The sequence below is a fragment of the Elaeis guineensis genome, chromosome 14, assembly GCF_000442705.2.
Source record: "Elaeis guineensis isolate ETL-2024a chromosome 14, EG11, whole genome shotgun sequence".
Taxonomy (NCBI): domain Eukaryota; kingdom Viridiplantae; phylum Streptophyta; class Magnoliopsida; order Arecales; family Arecaceae; genus Elaeis; species Elaeis guineensis.
The window spans coordinates 62,900,588-62,921,937 of NC_026006.2; the positions used below are offsets into that span (position 1 = coordinate 62,900,588).

At 37.8% G+C, this 21,350-nt stretch overlaps 2 protein-coding genes across 3 annotated transcripts; one reads left to right on the forward strand and one right to left on the reverse strand.

The window, feature by feature from the left end:
* Positions 1-30: 30 nt before the first annotated feature.
* LOC105057224 (probable inactive receptor kinase At5g58300) lies at positions 31-5,814 on the forward strand. 2 transcript variants are annotated; one of them, XM_010939744.3, is made up of 3 exons: positions 31-261; positions 1,704-3,109; positions 4,965-5,814. In XM_010939744.3, exons 2-3 carry the CDS (start codon positions 1,813-1,815, stop codon positions 5,591-5,593), a joined length of 1,926 nt encoding a protein of 641 aa, XP_010938046.1. In that variant the 5' UTR covers positions 31-261; positions 1,704-1,812; the 3' UTR covers positions 5,594-5,814. The 2 variants fall into 2 exon arrangements, with proteins under 2 accessions (XP_010938046.1, XP_010938045.1); XM_010939743.4 differs by having other exon boundaries at positions 31-246.
* A 313-nt stretch (positions 5,815-6,127) lies between these two features.
* LOC105057223 (uncharacterized) lies at positions 6,128-20,696 on the reverse strand. The gene is made up of 12 exons (XM_010939742.4): positions 20,449-20,696; positions 19,665-19,961; positions 17,446-17,508; positions 16,552-16,614; positions 16,261-16,323; positions 15,955-16,017; positions 15,064-15,126; positions 12,242-12,301; positions 8,833-8,973; positions 7,429-7,521; positions 6,580-7,046; positions 6,128-6,418 (listed from the first exon to the last, which is right to left on the reverse strand). The coding sequence occupies exons 2-12, from the start codon at positions 19,890-19,892 to the stop codon at positions 6,409-6,411; spliced, it is 1,314 nt and encodes a 437-aa protein (XP_010938044.1). The 5' UTR covers positions 19,893-19,961; positions 20,449-20,696; the 3' UTR covers positions 6,128-6,408.
* Between the last annotated feature and the right edge of the window lie 654 nt (positions 20,697-21,350).

A 21,350-nucleotide genomic window follows, 5' to 3' on the forward strand; every position in this document is an offset into this window, starting at 1 on the left:
CCCTTTCTGCGTTCTCCAAACTTTGTCGGTGTCGAAGCCAAAAGCGCGAGATCTCTCCCTCTCCCTCTCCCTCTCCCGTCTTGAATCCTCGAAGGGCCTTAAAATCGGCGTTCATTCGGATGAATTAACTCCGATTCCTCGCGGCGCTCTAAGAGCCTCGAGATTTGGCGGGTGGAGCTCTGGGTGTAAGCTCGGGCCACCGGGAGCCGTCCAGCGGCGGGTTCTTGGAGGAATGCCTGGGTTCCGGTGAGAAATTTCTAGGTATTTTCTCTTAATTCCTTGAGTTCAGTTAAAATAGTATGTCTTGACCTTCAGCATTTGGATCTTTAGTGGGAAAGCCTTGAGGTTTTGCGCGGGTTTCTTTGGTTTTCGAACCGGATGCTACGGTTTTTGCTGTGAGGGAGGTTTTAGAGCCTGCAATGTTGGAATTTTTGTGAAAGTTTCTTCGAATTTAGATGAAAATCTTGTCTTATCGTCTCGGTTTGGTTAAAGTTCTACTCTTTTCCTTGCTGTTCTTTGAATTCTGGCAGCGCTTGTGGTGCGTTTGTGGCGTAACCTCATGCTTCTTTGTTGCTAGATAGTAAAAACTCGATTTTAAGCTCTTTTTCAAGGTAATCACGAGCCACTTTTATTTCCTATTTGAACAGAACGCTCAAAGTTCAAAATTTTCTTTACTTTTAAATCTTAGGGTTTTGATTTCAAGCTGTTTAGATCTTGTTCCGGCCATGGTTTGTTCCGTGGAGTCCAAATGCTGGCCTTTGTAGTTTTGACCTTCAATGCAGTGTAGTTATTAATGTATTTTATTATCTCCAGGATTTCGAGGTCACAACTGCTTTCCTTCTTTCTTTGATTGCAGCCTCGCCCGTCCTAATCTTTTAAGTAAAGTTCTTTGAAATCTGAAGATTTATCTAAACTTCCGGTGCTCTAATGGCTATTCGTTCTATGGGGAAGGAGTCCTATTTTTTGAGTCCATGAGATTTGGGTTTATGGCTAAAGACCAAACAATTTTTCCCTTTGATGCTTTCGAATTCTCTTTATATCTTGTTATTAATTACTATATCCGCTTAGTGGGCGTGGCTAATGCGTACAATCTTTTAAATGTTGATGCTTTTGCTTTGCGATTGCTCCTCTTCGTTTCTTTTACTTTTTGCTTAGTGGGCATTTTTCCTTTTGAGAGGGCATCGAAAAACTTCACTTTTCCTGTTTTTTAATTTGCTAGCAAGTGAAAATGTATGAACTTTTGCTTTTGACCAACAGTATTCTTCCCTGAAAAGTTTGCTTCTCTTTGAGTGGGCGCTATTCTTTCAGTGGGGCCTTCACAATTCTTTGGGCCATGTTCAGACATGGTGGGTCTCGAAAGGGGGCTCAACAACTAAACTGATCTTAGCTTGTGGTTTTAAGAAATAGTGACAAGAGAATCATGCCTTTTTCGAGCACCTACCCTTAAGAAAGTGACAGCTGAAAGCCTGTTGCTTTGTTGCTTCTGCCAATTCTCTCTCTCTCTCTCTCTCTCTCTGACAGTATGCTTTTTTTTTTTTTGTGCGCGCACACGTGTGTGTGGTTGTGTGTGTGTCTGTATGCGTGTGTTTGGATGCACAAAGCTATTCTTGGAGCATATCCGCAATTAAAACACAGCATGATTTGATTGCTCTTTGTTTCTAGTGATTAGGCCATATTTTTACTCTTGTTTTTTGTCACTGCAGAAGGAGAGGAAGCCGTCCAACACTTGAAATTCCCATTCATTTTCTTTGGTTCCATTTCAGAAAACCAGAATTTGCATTCATTTTTGTTTTTCCAATTCTGAAAACTGGCATGGATTGCCTCAACTGCAGATGCTTCTCTATTGCATCGGTTCCCTTTCTTTTCATCCTACTGTGCTTTCCCTCTGCAGCAACTGGTGACCTAAAATCTGATAAGCAACTTCTCCTTGCATTTGTTGATGCGGTCCACCATGGCCGCAAGCTCAACTGGAATTCCAACACCTCAGTCTGCTCCTTCTGGGTTGGAGTGACATGTACAACCGACCAAACTCGTGTCCTTGCCCTCAGGCTACCAGGGGTTGGGCTCTCTGGTCCGATCCCTGCAAATACACTTGGCAAGCTTGATGCCCTCCGAGTCTTGAGCCTCCGATCTAACCATCTCAATGGAAATCTCCCATCTGATGTCATCTCACTTCCTTCCCTGCAATATATTTACCTTCAGCACAATAATTTGTCTGGATATATACCAGCCTCACTTTCTGTTAACCTTATTTCCCTTGATCTCTCTTATAACTCCTTTACAGGAGAAATTCCCCTGGGAATTCGAAACCTGTCTCAACTCTCTTTGTTGAATCTACAAAACAATTCTCTCTCTGGACCAGTTCCTGACCTCAAACTCCCAAGGCTAAAACATATGAATATGAGCTACAACCATCTAAATGGCTCCATACCATTTTCCCTCCAAAAGTTTCCAAATGACTCATTCCTGGGAAACCCTCAATTATGTGGCCCACCTCTACCTCAGTGCTCTGCAGTTCTTCCTTCACCTTCACCATTTTCTCCCCAGTTGTCACCCCCACCAGCATTCCCCCAAAATCATAAGAAAAAATCTGGGAAAAAAATTAGTACAGGATTTATAATTGCAATTGTTGCTGGGGTATTGGCCTTGCTGCTGCTACTTGCAATGGTTCTAATTATATGCATTTCGAGGAGGAAAGATAGAGAAAGTAGTGGAGCATTGAAAGAGAAGGGCTCCACTGTTGAAAAGCCTAAAGAGCAGTACAGTAGTGGAGTTCAAATGGCTGAGAAGAATAAGTTGGTTTTCTTTGAGGGTTGTGCTTATAACTTTGACTTGGAGGATCTGCTGAGAGCTTCTGCTGAAGTCCTTGGGAAGGGGAGTTATGGAACAGCTTATAAGGCTGTTCTTGAGGATGGCACAGCAGTGGTGGTGAAAAGGTTGAAGGAGGCGGTGGCGGGGAAGAGAGACTTTGAACAGCAGATGGAGATAATGGAAAGGATTGGGCAACACCCTAATCTCGTTCCACTTCGTGCTTATTACTACTCCAAAGATGAAAAGCTTCTAGTCTATGATTATATTCCTACTGGCAGCTTCTCTACCGTCTTGCATGGTATGCCCCTCTAAAAGCCTGATGTTTGTATTTGTTTCTTTGTTGATGTTGTATAGATTATGTAGGTGCATGAGTTTAATTTATGAAATGCTTGCTGCACTAAAATTTTTGTCCTTTGAATGAACCACAGATAATGAATACTTATAGCTTAAATGTAGGATCATTGATGTTACACGTATATTTATATTTTTAAATAACATTATTGGCACTCTTCCCAATCCCTGTAATATATAGTAATATATAGTAAAAACAATCTTTGTGATATCTTTCAAGCTGTAAATCAAAATTAAAAAAATTGTTGTCTTTTTTCCAAATAGACAGTTGGGAAACTAACTGTCAAATGTTCCTCCCTCGAGGTCTGGACCAAATACAGTAAAACCAACGATATTTTTTTTCCATTTTTCTCTGATAATGAAGTAAGCAAAAAGGAAGAATGAAATCTCCAAAATGATTTGGCATGGGATGACTCTTTCCTATTAAGCAGATTAGAACACCTAATAAGATTTTCACTCCATACATGATTTCGTGGTGATCCCAGGCCACTCAATGATCAACAAAGATTATGAGAACTGAAAAATAGGGCATGCCTAGCCCATATTTTCTCCTCACTGCTTCCACTCATCAAGATCTGAAGCTTATTACTCATTCATTTAGATCCACATATTGGACTTAAATTTGAGGCAATTGATGGACTCAAAATGTACTTGCAACTTTCTAGGGACCAAGCATGAGATCTTCGACTCTTTGCTAAATTGGAGGCAATCTTTATGCACAGAACACAATTTTATTCTTAACTAACTGCACAAGGCTTTTCTGCAGCTCTCAACAAACAATTGTATTTTGGGTTATAATGTGATGTGTAAATTTAAGTCTGATATCTGACCCACTTTGAAGTGTAATGTCATATGATGCCCAAATGCATGCATGAAATATTGTCATGTTTGGAATACAAGATGAGTATTTAAGAAGATATATCTTGTTTGAATACCTTTGGAATAAAATTGCGTGCAAGTAATGATGGTTAGTATTTTTCTAAATTTTGTGGTTAACAATTGGAAAAGAATAATTTGAAAATCAAAAGTATGAAGATATGGTATTGGTAAAGGCCTGTATATGTGCTGTCAGACCCATTTGGTCTTGTCAATTAAATTCCTAACTTATTATTATACAAATAGTCATAACCAACAAACCTTATGCCAACCATTGGCCGAAGTTGTCAGCTTACCAAAGCTAGTAAAGTCGCTTGATGGTCGTACTGGAGCCTAGGTTCAAAACCCACATTTACTAGGGTTGGGCGGTTAGGGGTATTTGGGAAGGGTTACCTCCATTGTTTAGGTCAGGGCCGATTTATTTAGATTATTTTTAGGGATTGTATTAGATGCAGACTGAGATAGTCATTTTGCACATTGACTCTGGTGAGAACTTTGTTAGAAACTGCTTCTTTATGCCCTTGTTATTTTGGTCTTGAGCGTAGTCTCTTGTTTCTGATTTGTTGAAAGCTGGGAAAATCTTGTGTGCTTGGTAGGCTCAGAGCTTTTTTCTAGTTAGTGTGGATATGGACCAATGCACTTGTATAAATTAGATACTTGGTAGTGTGATAAAATTAAATGATAATAATTTAAAAGCTGAAATTATCTCTAGATCATGCAATACTTATGTTTTAGTTTGTCATTCAAGCATCCATTTGTAGATCTGAACTCATGATATGTACTCCTACTGGTATGAGGTACTTCAGCTAGCCATACTTTAATTTGCATTTGAGCACAAAGGTATAGCAGAAGATTATTTGTTAATGTAAATACGACCAGCTGTGCGCTATATCCCTTCACTGGACTTTTATGTGAATAATGGGCAGGAAACAGAGGCACTGAAAGGACTCCACTGGACTGGGACTCCAGAGTGAAAATCATACTTGGAACAGCACATGGCATTGCACACATCCATTCCAAAGGTGGCCCAAAGTTTGTCCATGGCAACATCAAATCCTCCAACATCCTCCTCAATCAAGACCGTAACCCCTTTGTCTCTGATTATGGCCTCTCTCCTCTTATGAACCCTCCTGCCAACCTCTCCCGGGTCGTGGTGGGCTACCGTGCACCTGAAACCATGGAGACCCGAAAGATCACTCAGAAATCTGATGTCTACAGCTTCGGGGTCCTTCTCCTTGAGATGCTCACTGGAAAAGCTCCACTTCAGTGCCAGGGGCATGACGATGTTGCTGATCTGCCAAGATGGGTCCAATCCGTGGTCCGAGAGGAGTGGACTGCTGAAGTTTTTGATGTGGAGCTGATGAGGTATCAGAACATCGAGGAACAGTTGGTTCAGATGCTTCAGATTGCGATGAGTTGTGTAGCGAGAACTCCAGAACAACGACCAGGAATGGAGGAGGTGATAAGGATGATTGAGGAGATTCAGCAGTCTACCTCAAAGAGCGGGCCATTCTTAGAGGGCATGACCGAGGACTCCACCGTGCAAACATCGTGAGGGGTGAGTAAGATGGCATTGCTTCTGGATATCATTTTTAGATAACTGACTTGAATCAGTCAGAGAGTTATGCAAGGATGCTTAAGTTTATGCATGCTGGGCTTTTCACAAAGAGTGCGCAGAGCCTTTAACGTGTTTCATTTGGCATCAGGCTCAGTAGTTGTGTGACGACTTTTAATTCTTACATAATTCGATTGGTAGTTTTTATTTCTTGTATCCAAGGATGACGTTTCTGGTAGTTTTATCAAGAGACAGGAGTGCATGGATAACATTTAGATGACAGCTGCTTTCAGAAATGTCTGCGGTATCAAACAATTTGGGCAGGTTTAAGTTTGTGCTCTCACAGTCATAGATCACCCAATGGATGATGATTATGGAAAGCCCTCAACTAGTTTCTGCCTCATGGTCTACCATTTTTGTGGACCATGGAATTAAGGGCACATTTGATTTACAATCAGAATGGATAGGAATGGCTATAATCCTCCGAAGTAGTTAGTTTGTAATCAGAATTAGAATTGAAATAAGATTTCAAAATTAATAAAAAATAAAAATTAGATTGTGAAAAATTGAGATTTCTTTTTTCCGGAATGAGAATGGAATTCATCCAATGAAACAGTTGGAATTGGAGTTATTTATTCTCATTATCATTTTAGTCCAACTCCTCTCAACCAAATATATCCCAAGTGAATTTAGTGTGTTCTGCACCCAACCAAATATGCCCCAAGTGGATTTAACATGTGGACTGCAGCAACTCACAAATTTTCTGATGGAGCTTTCAGGCAAATAAAGTTTGAATCAGCTCCATTTTTCCCAAACTACACAAACCTTCAGAAATGCATGGAAGGCAAATCTTGGTCAGCAACAAATTCAATTTTTAGTGTTGCAAATAATATCTATAATAGTATAGAACAAATTAAAAAAAAATCTATCAGTTCCAAAATTTTTAAATATTTTTTTTTCCAATGACCCAATCTCAAACAGCTCACCTGCCAGATTTAGAAACGTCTTGGTTCACCAAATCAGCGCCACTGACATACTTGGCAACGAAAGAAATCAAGCGGAATGGTGCCCCTATCAAAGGGGCATCTGAAAGTGGAACCTCTGGAGCTTTCTCATTATTCACCATGCCTTGCAAATCTTCCTCGTGAATTTGGATCTCATCCAGTGGAACTGACACAATATCTTCGCTAATCCTTGGTTCATCTAATCCCAGAGGCTGTGCTGATCGTACTCCAGGATCAGCAACAAAGCCCTCAACACCATTACTAGTGCTAAATCTTCCCTGAATTCCAAGTAAAGGTTGAACCTTTTCACCTAATTCAAATATCTTTTCACCATATTCTGATGCATAATCTGTGGAAGTTATCGCTTGTGTCATTTCATGATCAAGCTCCGGGTTTGAATGTTCAGCAGAAGCAGCATGTTGATTTGGCTCCATGTAATGTTCGGTCACCTGCGCAGACAATCATGTCACCTTGAGGTGCACAAATTATTTACTTCTCTGATCACTACATGTTCAAAGTGCAACATCAAGAGAACAATCTATAGTTAAAATTATGTGGAAAAAATTATATTGAAGGATCTAATACATGCTCGTGAACCATGGCTGATTGGAAAACTTACTTCAATCCTCATATTTCACACTATATTGGCAAAGAATCAGATGCTGAGAAAGAAAGGATCAACTACCCAAGTTTAGGATCCAATACTATTCTACCAACAAACTTTGAAAAAATACTAAATATTTAAAGAAATGATGATTGTTAAAATTAGAATATACTCATATACATCAAGAAAGCAGCAATTAGAAAATAATCTGCAACTGCAACTTTTACCTTTCCAGCAAGCCCTTCATTCCCAGAATCTGGCTTCTTAATTAATGCATGGGCTGCTTCTATCTGATCAAGTGATTTTATCTCTTCATGGAACTGCATCAAACACAACATATTCTGTTACTTTAATGCTAAAAGAAGAGGACGATGGACTGGGAATGAGGTAGCCTCGGGGCAAGAAAAATTTAAAAACCCAATTCCAGCCAATCAGGGATAATCCTCATAAGCTTTTTTTCTTTTTTTTTTTTGGGTGAGGATAATCTTCATATAAAGTTTGCTAACATAGATATAGATGCCAGGCAAACTAAAGTTTGGCAGGTACTGTACAAGAACCACCAAAAACACATACAGTGAGGGTTATCTTTTTCCCACATCAATTGAGAATTAAGCATGGCAATATGATAGAATTCTGATGGCCTTAGTTGCCATCTTTAGCTTTTGTTTTTTATTTTTTTAAAAGAAAAGAGAAAAGGCAATTTGATGATTTATAGTTATGATGTCAAAAGCTACAAACTTCTTTGGAAATATTAAAACTCTTGTTTTAGACAATTTTTCAACCTACCAGAAAGGAAAGAACTATAACTCAGATTTCAGATATAGTTTCTCGAGAAAACAGGTCAAAGTTTACAAAGTTGATTATCAGAAAGAATGAAAGAAAAAAAAATCACATAAAGTAATTTTCATAATAATCTTCAACCAATAATTTAGAGGTTTGTAATCGCAAGAAGAAATTTCATGCCAATAGATTTGGAATGAGAAACCATTGCCGAAATATGTAGTTTCTGTCCTAAGATCAGACCTATCAAACTAGTTTGTTTCCTCCCTCCTTCCCTCTCAACCATTCAGAACCAATCCACCCGCCACCCTCTCTCTCTCCTCTCCATGTCTCCCTCACCCTCAGTCCTCTCTAGAAAGCTGATTACTCTGCAAGACAGCAATATATTGGCTGATTTATTTACAGAACATTAATATTAGAATTTGAAAGGGTTAACACATTCAGTAATTGGAATGCAAAATTTCATATAATTCATGTTTCAAATGCCAATATAGCATAATAAGGTACTGCTTGTCACTTTGCACTTTACCATGTAGCATAACAAGCTACACTCAGACTTGAAGGCCCACATATGTTAAATATAAATTTGGAGGGACCTTTCAATTACGAAGATCTTATTTTAGCCAGTGTGCTTAAAAAGACCAGTCAATGGTGGATCACTTTATTGTACAGAGTGCAAGCCCAGACTTTCATGGCAACAACTAGCAAAATAATTGCAGCATAGGAATTTATGACAGTAGTCTCTTCCTTTTGAGTTTGACAAGCACGTATGGATTTGGCAAAGTTGAAGTATACAAAGAACAAAATAAAGTTCAAGAGCATTTGCGATTGAAAAGCTGGTGCAAACTAACCTTTGTCATCACTTTGGAAGTTGCCCAGGCAGAAGCTTCTGTTTCAAGGCGTTGTATCCGCAATTCCAATTCTGATATGCTTTCCACTAACCGTTGGTTTTCTTGAAGAATATTGCTTCTAGATTCTTCCAACTCCTTTACCTGACAAGCTTTGTTATTTAATAGTCATATCAGAAACACAGACAACAACGTAGCTGAGTAACTTATTAGGTCGATGCATGACATATGCACATGGCAAGACACTTTTGTTGGATGTTAAAGGCTTAAAGCACTAATCAAACACCCACCAAGATATGCCAAGATCGAGCAAACTTTATCATACCAACACGCTGTAACCCAGGAATTATTCTATCACTCCAGATTTACTTCTGAATCCACCAATTTGATAAGATATGACCAGACTTCATTATTGTATTCAGTGGATTGGCTAACACAAGCTTGGATGGATTACATAAAAGATGATTCATGATTTTGAAAATTGTTTTGGCATATGCTACAAAGCATCTGATAAAGATTCCGCATCCGACTATAGAATAGATGAATGAAATATAAGGTGATTTCTAGCTTGAAGAACTACAGAAAGAGTTATTGCAGAATGAATCTTTAGACTCGCAAACTGATACTGGAAATGAGTATGGAAAGCATAAATATCATATAAAACACAACGGATACTGACTGTTTATGATTGAACCATTGCATCATAGCAAAATGACTATAACAGTAATAAAATTACCCCTACAACCTATGCAAGTATAACGCAGAGAAGTGTAAACTAAGTAGTGCTTAATCTCTCAAGATCAAGGACAGTCATGCTTGCTCACTAGAAAAAATGAGTAGTATTATCAGATTTTAGGAAGACATCCGCCAGCTGGCAAGAGGATAAGTTACATGGATAACCTGGTGAGAAGGTAATATACAAACTGATGCTTGGCCCTGTTTTCTTTCTCTTAAATTCTCAATGATTTAACTAACTTCCTGTAACAGTAATAAAATTACCCCTACAACCTATGCAAGTATAATGCAGAGAAGTGTAAACTAAGTAGTGCTTAATCTCTCAAGATCAAGGACAGTCATGCTTGCTCACTAGAAAAAATGAGTAGTGGTATCAGATTTTAGGAAGACATCCGCCAGCTGGCAAGAGGATAAGTTACATGGATAACCTGGTGAGAAGGTAATACAAACTGATGCTTGGCCCTGTTTTCTCTCTTAAATTCTCAATGATTTAACTAACTTCCTGTAACAGTAATAAAATTACCCCTACAACCTATGCAAGTATAACGCAGAGAAGTGTAAACTAAGTAGTGCTTAATCTCTCAAGATCAAGGACAGTCATGCTTGCTCACTAGAAAAAAATGAGTAGTTAGTATCAGATTTTAGGAAGACATCCGCCAGCTGGCAGGAGGATAAGTTACATGGATAACCTGGTGAGAAGGTAATATACAAACTGATGCTTGGCCCTGTTTTCTTTCTCTTAAATTCTCAATGATTTAACTAACTTCCTGTTCTCACCATATTTTGGTGCTAAAAATAGAATAGTGAACCTACATCCAACCAGGAGATAGAACTATTGCATCAATTTAAGCCATGATTTGACAGCTAAACTCAGTCATACAGCAAATATGTTTTTTCTTTTAAAATGTGAAACCATGAAAACAAAGGTTAGTGAATATCTCATGTTGACTGTAACATACAAGTAATTCAATGATCTGCATGAAAACCACCAATTTAGCAAGGCAGGAGGAACTGCATATGAAGGGGCCGTGACATAAAAGTTGAAGCTACCATCAAGAAGGATTGTGGCATTAGGATGGTACCCCCATAAACAAAGGAATCCGGTGATTAAGCTTGATCAAACTATGGGAAGCTTTTAGTCACATGAGCATGAGGGACAAAAATAACATTCCTTTTAGCAAGAACAAAAGCAACACCAAGCCCCACAAAGTAGCAATGGTACATACTTTACTGCCAAGCTTATATAAATGAAATTATTACCCATGCAAGGCAAGTCATCAACATAAAAGTAGACCTATGTAGAAGCATTTGTTCCTTAAAAAGATGATAAGGTCAATGCATGATCAAAAGTAATGGCAGAGGAACCAGCCTTCGCAGACCAGGGCATGGAACATGAATGGAATCATGCACTGCAAAGCAATACTGACAAATTTTTCTTAATGTAGTAGAGATCGAAAGGTCTGTATATAAACATTCATAGATAGATATTTTGCAAAACTGCATATCCAAATCAGGCAAAGTTTACCAAGACAAATGTAATTCTTGTGGTCAACACAAGGCTCTTGCACAAGTCTTGAGAAAACTATCAAGAACTTGCATCCGTTTAAGAAGCCATTAATGATTGTTTTATATGTACAAACATGCTTGTACCTATAAGGAACTTTGTCCCTGGACAGAACCAGAGGATTTCCTAGTCTAAGGGCATGTTTGGTATTGCTTAAGTGCTTTTTGACATTTAAATCAAAGGAACACTTTGCAGAAAAGTGTTTGGTAACATCATTTAAGAAGTGTCTACAAGAAGTCTAATAAGTGCTTTCATTTCAAGGTAGAAAATGTAGCTTCTAGCTTCTGTTTCCCGTTTACCATCCTCTTTTCGTAAAACAGAAGCAATACCAAACACACCTGAAATGCATCTTATTTGAATAATATCTTTCCAATGTCGGCTGACTTGTGAGAGCTCTACAAGCAAGGGCATGAGTTAATGGAATAACGAAAGAATCAAATAGCCTAAATAATTATAGCTCTAATCCGACTTACTAAGAGATTAAGAGTCACCAACAGATATCAATAAGTGCACACTTCATTAGAGCAACCAGGTCCAATCCTCATGGAGGTCACCCTGAATGAAGGGTAGTGAAGACAATTTTTGGATCAGGTGAGATTATGTGTTTTTGGGAATAGAAGAATGTCATCAAGAAACAAAACTGCAAGGACCCAAGGATAAAGAAAAAATACAAAATAGATTGCTTAAATCCTCAAAATTTCCATGGAAAGAGATAATGATACCTCAATAAAATCTCTTATCCATGGAATTGATAGTAGTACAAGGCACTAACCCCTCATCTCTGCTAATGTGTTTGCTTGTGTCCATACATAAGAGTATTTCAAACTAAGTATCATAATATGGAAAAAGAGCACATATCAAAACTTCATTGTTGGACTTTCATGCTATTTCCCAAAAGAAAGATGTATAGCCTTCCATCTAGAGATTTATCTTGCACTCCATTACTTCCATTCAAGGAATTTTTTTTTAAAAAAAAAAGTTCAAGAAAAACGAACTAGATGATACATGTGCATGAGACAGCAAAAATATGATAATGCGGAGAATGCTCGACAATTGCAAATCTTATTATATAACCAACTTGGAGGACAGGATACCAAGATAGTGGAAGTGTACCTGCATTTGAAGACCAATGTTGGCTTCTTGCAGTCTAGCGATCATTTCCCTGATTGAAGTCTGGACAGCCCCAAAAACAATTCAAAACCATAAAATATAACAAATAGGGATACTTTGGAGCTCTATAGATGAAAACTAATAAAAAAAACTGTGCAATAACATAATATATATGAAACAATTTCCCACATGTGTGCAATTTTGATAAGATAGTGAATCAACAATAAAGAATAACTAGCAAACGGGATACCAACATCATCACAACAGGAAGGTATACAACCTCAATAAGGCAGGTGGACTTAGCTCTTGACAACTCTCAATTCCAATTTTAGGAGAACACCTGTATCTCTTTATTTATTTTCTATTAGGGTAAGATTGGATTATACAGGTAAAACAATGTACAAGATGTATAAGAGAAGTTTAGAATCCAAATAGATATATCCTCTGTCCCTTCACTTTTGACTATGTCACATGCAGATAAGTCTTGAATTTTCTTGTTCATTTTATGGATGCAAATATAAAGGGTTCAGAAGTAAACGACATCAAAGATAGTCAAAGGCAAAAACTGAAAAGGTTCAGTCAGTTTTTCCACTAGGTACTGCTTGTAGAGGTTTGCAAGACGATTTCACTTACCTATGCTCTAATAGCCCAAGGCATGGTGAAAGCACAAATAATTCCATAAAGGATTCAAGCTCTCTTCAAGAAATTAATGCAGATATCAATCCTCCCAAGGTCCATAAGGTTGGGTGTTGAAGAAATCAAGATTTAGATTGAGATGTTAACAGAACTTAAATTTCACGTGCAATCAAGACATTAAATTGGATTTAGGCAACTTTTAATACCTCTTGCAAAGTTTTATGAAATAAAAAGGATTGCAGTTTATTTAGAATAGACTCAATTATAACAAATCAAGGATTCCAGTTTATTTTAGTATAGACTTACTTATAACAAATCAATGATCAGATACCTAGTGTCTCTGTATTTTGGAGTTGTGCCCAACAGACCCATCTTTTCTTTCCTTGATTTTGTCGACTTACCCATCAATTAAAAGTTATGGCTCCTATTGGACATAGTGCTGCTCATCTCTCTAAGGTTTTAGAGAAAGACCAAAAACAAGGTGTCGTGATGGTGGTGGTATGGATGACTTATTCATGATGCATGTTTGAAAAAATTGTCCCCTAGAGCTTGGCATGTGTTATGAGGAGTTGGAGATGTCCAAATGCTGTATGGTTGAGCTAATTATTAAAGCAACTATGCAAGCATAATTCCTAGAGGATCTGAGAGGACAGATGCTTGCTGCACAAGCAAATGCACTTGAAGAAAATAAATAGTGCCAGATTATATTGTTGTTTATCAACTAAAGGTCCGTTTGGCTTGGTAGGATATTTTAGGAACACTGGGAATGCACAATATAACAACCAAAAGAAACGCTATTAGCCTTACCCCAAAAAAAAAAAAGAAAAAAGAAACGCTATTAGCAAAATATCCAATAGTTCTATTGTTCTGTGTTTGGTTGACCTAATGGATTTTTTTTTTAATTTTTTTTTTAAAAAAAGGCTCTGGTGCAGCTAAGGCCAACCAAAAGGGCATTTACAGGTCTTAATTTTTGAGCCTGAAGTGATGTACTTTGGTTCATATTTAGTTACATTATTTTTAGATTGCAATTGGATTCCATTTTCAGATTTTTAGGGATTGTATAGAAGATGTAATGGATGCTCAGATAGCTAAGAATTAGGTGCCCCTAGAAGTTAGCTTGTTTCCTTTTAGGAGTCCTTAAACTGAAAGTGGAAAGTCATCAGGTGGATGACCAGACCGAAAATACACAAAAATCGGGTGTTTGTTTTCTATTTTGTCTTTGGTGTTAAGTCCACTAATAAATAAAACAATGAAGCCTCAATCTGAACCTTCCATCTCTATCAGATTTAGATGGTAATCAGGATTACCTGCTCTCCCTGTTCTCATCTTCTCCCATTCCCAATTTCTTCTACATTAGTAATTTTATTTCCACTTCTCTATTTTTCTTCTAGTGTTGTTCCTCTAAATATCTTCTCTTCTTCTCTTTTTTTTTTTCTTGTATTTTACCTTCTCTGTGCATCTTCTTCTCATGCTCCTTTGTTCTTTCCTTAGATTTTTCGCAAAGTTTCTCCTTCAATTCCTTTCTATCCTCTCTTCTCTGCCCTCTAAATTTATTTTTGTAGCCAACTGTCATAGAGCTCTGCAAATCAAGCATTGTATTGCTGTTTTCACATATCTGAACCAGATATGGAAGGAAGCTGCTGCAATTTTCCTCTTTGCAACAGTTCAGGCCTCAGCCACCTCATGTCCCACCAGTCCTTATCATTTACTCTTGGGGATTTATGTGGAGAGGGTGGGATGTTGAGGCTTGGGAGTGGGGAAGGGTGAGGCCATGGTGGGTAGAAGGGGTGGTAGTAGTGTGGTTGAAGTGAGGGTCTAGCAAGCAGAATCAAGCAAGCAGGAGGTTAAGGCAAATAAAAGTGGACTCAAGAGAGCTGGAAATGTAAGGGTGAGGCAGTATGAAGCAGGACAAAGATGGGGGTGAAAGGGGTAAGTGGGGGAGATGGAGTAATCAGGATACAAAGTACCAAAGTGAACTACCATAATGAAAAATGCATAATTTTGAGAGAAAAGAATGCATAACATAATTATTGAGAGAATAAAATGCAAAACATAATTTCAAAAATAAAAAGGGAAGAAACTCTCCCTGTAGCTGATTAACTTACCAATTCAGATATTTAACTTGATAATGTCCAATATAAACTAGGGAAACAATACATATGCAGGACATGTTAAATCCAAATAATTACCTCCCTTAATACCCAGATATCTTTGATGCCCTCTATATCCTTGACTCTGTCGTCTAAGATGACCTGTTCAAAAATGGAATTAGCATAACACCTTTGGAAGAAAAAATTTCCTGTACAGACGAGAACGCATGATTCCACATAAACACAAAAGCTAATCATATATACACAGAAACTAACAATTGTTATTCCGATAGATCATAGATCTTTGTTTTACATGTTAATCTTTTTTATGAAGTGTGTAGTACTGAAAGGCTCAATGGCATGCTTTATTTCTTAAAACAAGACAATGACTCAACAGATCTTGGGTATTTTCATTAATATGTTTATGCAACAACATGACTAAAATAAGTACTCTTTATGTTCCAAGACATTTTTTTTCACCATGTTTGCTGATTTTTATCTCCTAACTGGCTCTTATCTCATTGGTTTAGCTTCTAGAACTTGAGCATTAGATTCACTTCAGCAATAGAAAAATAAATTGTAAAAAGAGCTTTCCAAACCACCTTTATTATTGAGCATATCCTATTGCTGCCATGATTTACAATGTCCATAAGCATACTTTTACTTAATATTGTATTGAAAAATAAATTTGCGTATCATGCTACAACCTATGAGTTTGCTAGTGGAAAAAAGAATGCACATATGATAAATTGTATTCATCATCAAATAGATGATTCCAGAGTGTGTTCACTTCATTTTTCTGATCAGCAATTTTCCCCTCCTGCCCCAGCTTATGACTGATCTATATATAAACACAATTTCAATAGATACAAGCATCTGGAAGCTATGTACATAATAGGTTCTTCCCTCAACCTCAAGATAATTTGCTCTCCATTCAATTCACCATATTTAGATAAATAAATGGTTAATAATGATCACGCAAACAATTACCTCCTTCTGTATAATTGAATCATTTCCAATCTGTAAATCATTGAGTTTTGCCTCTAAGCTAGCCTGCATTGAGAGAGAGGCGGGGAGGGGTAGTGAGTAAACAAATTCCTGACAGCAATTAATTTGCTTGCAAAAGAAATCATAAAAATGCACAAGCACACATAAAAGGAAAAAAAAGGATAAAGAAAAAAGTATGAATGAAGTCTGGAGTTCTCCATATTCAATGCTGCTTCTTTTTTTCCAGTCAAGCTACATTCTTCTCAAATAAAAATTATAAAAATACAAGACAAATGTCATAGCAATTACCTCCTTCTGAGAACAAGAGTCTACTTCATTTTGCAAAACTTTAATTTTCTCTTCCAAGTTGACCTGTAATGGAAACAAATTTCTTACTGCAATTAATTTGGTTGCAAAAGAAATCATATAAATGCACAAGCACACATAAAAGGAAACAAAAGGAGAGAAAAAAGTATGAATGAAGTCTTGAGTTCTCCATATTGAATGCTTCTTTCTTTTTTTTTCCAATCAAGCTACATGCTTCTCAAAATTAAAAATTAAAAAAAAAAAAGGAACAAGATAAATGTCATAGCAATTTACCTCCTTTTGAGAACAAGAGTCTACTTCATTTTGTAAAGCTTTAATTTTCTCTTCTAAGGTGACCTGCAATGTAAAATTTTGCAAGTATATGCGTCAAACGCCTCAGTGCCAGTGTTATAGCCAAAAATTCTATTAATATAATGACAACATTAAAGCATACTAATATTCATGTAAGAAAGTATGTATGGACATGTATTAAGTAAGTCTAGTCTCCTAACTCTAAACATCAATGGAAGGAACATATTATCCTTCTTTTCTTGTAAGAATTGTCCCCACACCCCCAAAATAAATAAATAAATAAATAATCAGGTTTTATATTATTATACAAGGTTTACCAAACTGGCACCAAGGATCGTACCACCAAGCTAATAGTTGGTAACTTGGTATAGTACAATACCATACTATATTGACCCAAGGCATACTGGAACCACTGAGAGGGAGAGGGAGGGACATGGGGGGGATCGAGAGAGAGGGGAGGAGAGGATTACAAAAAATTGAACCCATTTGAGCTCCGGAACTACCCAAAACCCCTAACCGAGTAGAACTAAACAGTTCAACACAGTTCATGCTTGTTTTGTGCTGGGACCAAATTAGGCAGCCAAACCATCTTGGTTCCTGGCTGGTCTAGTTTGGTACGCCCAAAATTCCTAGCTCGGTACACTCAGCAAACTTTTATTACATTATGGTGGGGAAAGTGGGAAACCAGGAAGGGAGCAAGGGTAGGAAAAGTGAGAAAAGAGGGAGGAAGCCGGGGTGCACCATAAAAGAAAAACAAAAAGCTTGTCTAGATTTAACCATACATAATATGATATGCTCGTTCACTCTACTTTTTTCGCAAGATAGTTGATTATCATTGTTTTGAGCACAAATGAAGCACAAACACATGCAAGGTACCTGTGTTTGAAGCCCAGAATTCTTCTCATCTTCTAATTGTCTGATTTCTTCCTGGAGCTTGACCTGTAAGGCACACATTTCAAGAAAACAAAATATAAAAGGATGTATGTATTAGGATATGAAAAAAGGGAAAATAGCACTACCATGTCAAGCTAGAGTTATTTGAAATCAAAAGGAAATATCCTCAAAGAATATATCCAGAACTTCAAAACACATGCACATTCTTGCTTACAAACTTGACACAACAAGACCCTCAAGACTTGATGAATATTCAACATGAAAAGATATTTTTCATAATACCGCCTTCCTAAGCTTCTTATATAGATGATGTTCTTTTTAGGTAAAATAAATGTATATAGATGTCAATATCCCTAAACCACTGATTAAAATTTGAAGTATGATGAAACCCCTAATGAATCCTCAGATATTCAGAACGTGTAACATCCAGAGTAAGAACATGTTATTTAACCTGCCAACATCATCTTTCTATAATAGAGGAGATGGATGTAAAGTAGGAAGGGTAAGGTGAAGGATGAACATACTAGAAGAGGCATAGGAGTTTGTACCAGTTGCGGACAAAGTGATGGAGATAGTACAAACACTTATGGTAAGATTTGAGGAGATGTCGGTATAGAGAGGTGTTCGTACTTTAGTTTAAGGTTCCAGAAAGGGGTATAAGGAATTCAAGCTAACAAGGCTGGTACCGTGAGAAAGGATTTGGAAAAACTTCAGTTAAACCAGAAAACCCTTTTTTTTTTTTTTTGGAGGGGAGATTGTGGGGGGTGGGGGGAGGGGGGGGTGCAGAGAATTAAGATGACCTTGATAGTTAATAGGAATTATTGGTGCACCAAAGATTATAAATCTAACCTGAATTACTAGGGAAAATGATTAATGGTCATGGTAATGATCCATGCCATCTTTCACCTTGTCATGAGCATGCATAAAACACATGCTGGAAAAAAAATACTTGGTATTTGAATGTTGAATACTGAATAATGTTTGCACTTTTTTTTAATGTTAAAAAAAAAAAAAACAATGATGAGAGGGCCACTATGGTACTAGGTCAAATACTTGGTGTAACACCTGCCAAAATCTGAACACAAGCTCCTCAATTGATAGGACGGTTGCGACCACTAGGCAATGGCTTAGTTTGTAACTGTATGGAGTTCGGCCAGCCGGCGGTATGGTACGGCACGCCTCCGTTCAATTCCAAACCGAGGTGAACCGACGAAGGAAAACACGGACGAACCAGATAAGAAAAAGAGAGAAAGAGAGAGAAATAGAGAGAGAGGGGGGAGGAGAATCCGTTGGAGGGCAGCCGTGGCCGTCGGACGGCGAAAAGGGCTCCCGTGGCTCCGCGCGGGGAACAGGGGCGACCGGCGGCCCCTCCGGCGGATTCCCCTCCCTCCTTTTCTTCCTCCCTCTATTTCTCTCTCTATTTCTCTCTCTTTCTCTCTTTTTCTTCTCCGGCACCGGCATGTGCCGTTTTGCATGCCGGAACCATCTAGTTCCCCACCGGGACGGTTCGGCACGTCCTGTACCGGACGGTTCGGCCTGGTACGGCATTCCAACTATGGACACTCAAAAGAAATTTGTCGAAAAGGACAATCTGAATAAAACTATTAACTAATTATGAGTTTATGGAACATAAAGTGAGTAAGCTTATTGAAGAATTTTAGAAATTTGAGTTCTGCCAATAATCTAGTATTTTGAATATAGTCTTTTCCATTAACAGTTCATTCCAAATAGTGGTTATCAATAAAAAGCATAAACTAGATATCAATATTATTGGTTTCTTAAGGACTGATTTTGATGCCTGAGTGCCGTGGGATTTGAACAGAGGAAGTTGGAAAATTGCAAGTCAGAAGGATCCAGAGGAGGCTGTGATTACATGATCTTAAGATACTAAAAGTCACCTTTAAAAATTCGTGCTTTTGAGCATACATGAATTAGGGGATCAACAACCATGAGTTACCCTTCCCACCAGTTCATTTCCTTTGCCTTCTCTTATTGGCAACTCCCATGTGTGAGAAATATCAAGCAGGTTTAGAAACCTGCATCCAAGCAGGGCCTAAATGTGTTCGAGAAATAAATAAAAGCACCAAGAAGTATCAATTATTTGCATTGCAATACTCAGCCAATACTAGAAATTTCTAGTTGGTGCATTATCCATTCCACTGAACTTAGAGGCGTCTTGTCTATATATAAGATGCACTTACACATTTTTCTTCGTAGATCTTATGCTTCTCCAGCTCTATGTCAGATTCCGACACCCCAACACTTTGAACATCTGCATTGCCAGAACTATGTACATTGTGATTCTGCTCAGTGGCTGAAATATGGTTCAGCTCTTGCATGGTCACTTCTGCGGCATTGATATTAGCATCTTCTGCAACTTTACTCTGACCACCTTTCTTTTTCCTGTTTTTCTTCTTCCTTCCATCCATATTTCAGCTGGACAATAATTCAACAAAACTAATCCAACCTCTTGCTTTAGCACCCGTTCTTGTCTCTTGCTGCGGTCATTAGAAGGCATGTCAGATAGTTATGGTCCGTATGTTACTATTTAAGCGATCAAAAAAATTAAATTCCTTAACAAGAAGCTCATGTTTTGTATATATTAGAGGAAATGGTATTCAAATTTCCACAGGAACATAAAGCAAAATGGTGGTATTCCATCAGGATTCCAATTTATTGACAGAAACAAGATTAATTCTCAGACAAATCAAGAAATCACAATCAAGAAACCAATTTGTTTCGAAGAAAGGTAATACTAGTCCCAAATACTCAATCCTCCAGACACGAATATCATGGCAGATCACAAATTCACAAATGCACCGCATCGATCTGACAACGTAATGACTAATTCACGCAAATCCGAGAAAAACCCGGAAAAGAACAAAAGAATGAATGGATTGAACAGCAGATCAGAGATCAAGAATACCTAAATGCCACGAAGAAAGAAACCCTACGATTCCGAGATCTAAAGCTTGAAGAACATACCCGAGCTTAGAGATCAACAATCCACGGAACCAGAAAGATTCACAAATTCGCCAATTAATTGCAATTCTTGACGAAATCTAACCCTAAAACCAAGCTCGAGGATGGGATCTATCAGGCGGAGATCGGATCGGAGGAAGAATGACGAGTTCTTGAGGTGCGATTCGGCTCCGGATCACCGAGAGACGTGTGACATTTCCGCTTTAAAATCCATCCATGTAACGGCTCTTTGTCAAAGGGCTGGGAGACACGGGGACTGGAGACTGCGGTGATAATGGCAGCCCCTCACAAAGTTATTGTTTGTTCGTACAATCCAAGCCGTTCATTCAGTGGATCCATCTGATCTGTGATTCCCGTGATCTTCCTAGTTTTGTCTGGGAAAACATGGTAGAAATGAGAGATTGGATGCGACCCGATCCATTTTCTACGTGAAAGATTTTTAGCCAGCCTGTGACTCGAGAGAAATTGTCGGTTAGAATCATTTTATGCATCTTGCAATCATCCGATAAAAAAAATTACCACACCATTTATTATTGAAAAAATGATAGTGTCATCTAAGCTTGATTTGATAGTTTTGAAGGACAAAAAATTTACTTTAACAATTAGCTGGCAACTTTTGTTACATTGAATGAAAAAGTTGATTTTTTTTTATTGATAGAATAATTTTTTATTATATGGTACAAGATACATATGATAAAATAATTTTAATTAATAATTTTTCATGACTTGATTGCATCTATATCACTAGGTACCATATAATGTGGACCGCATAGTGTGATGAGGGAAAAATACGATTGATGTATCATAGCATTTTTCATATATTTTTTTTATCGCAAGATTTCATACTTGCATGAACAAATGGTCATCACAACCCTGAGGATGTTTGGTTTCATGAAATGCCAAAT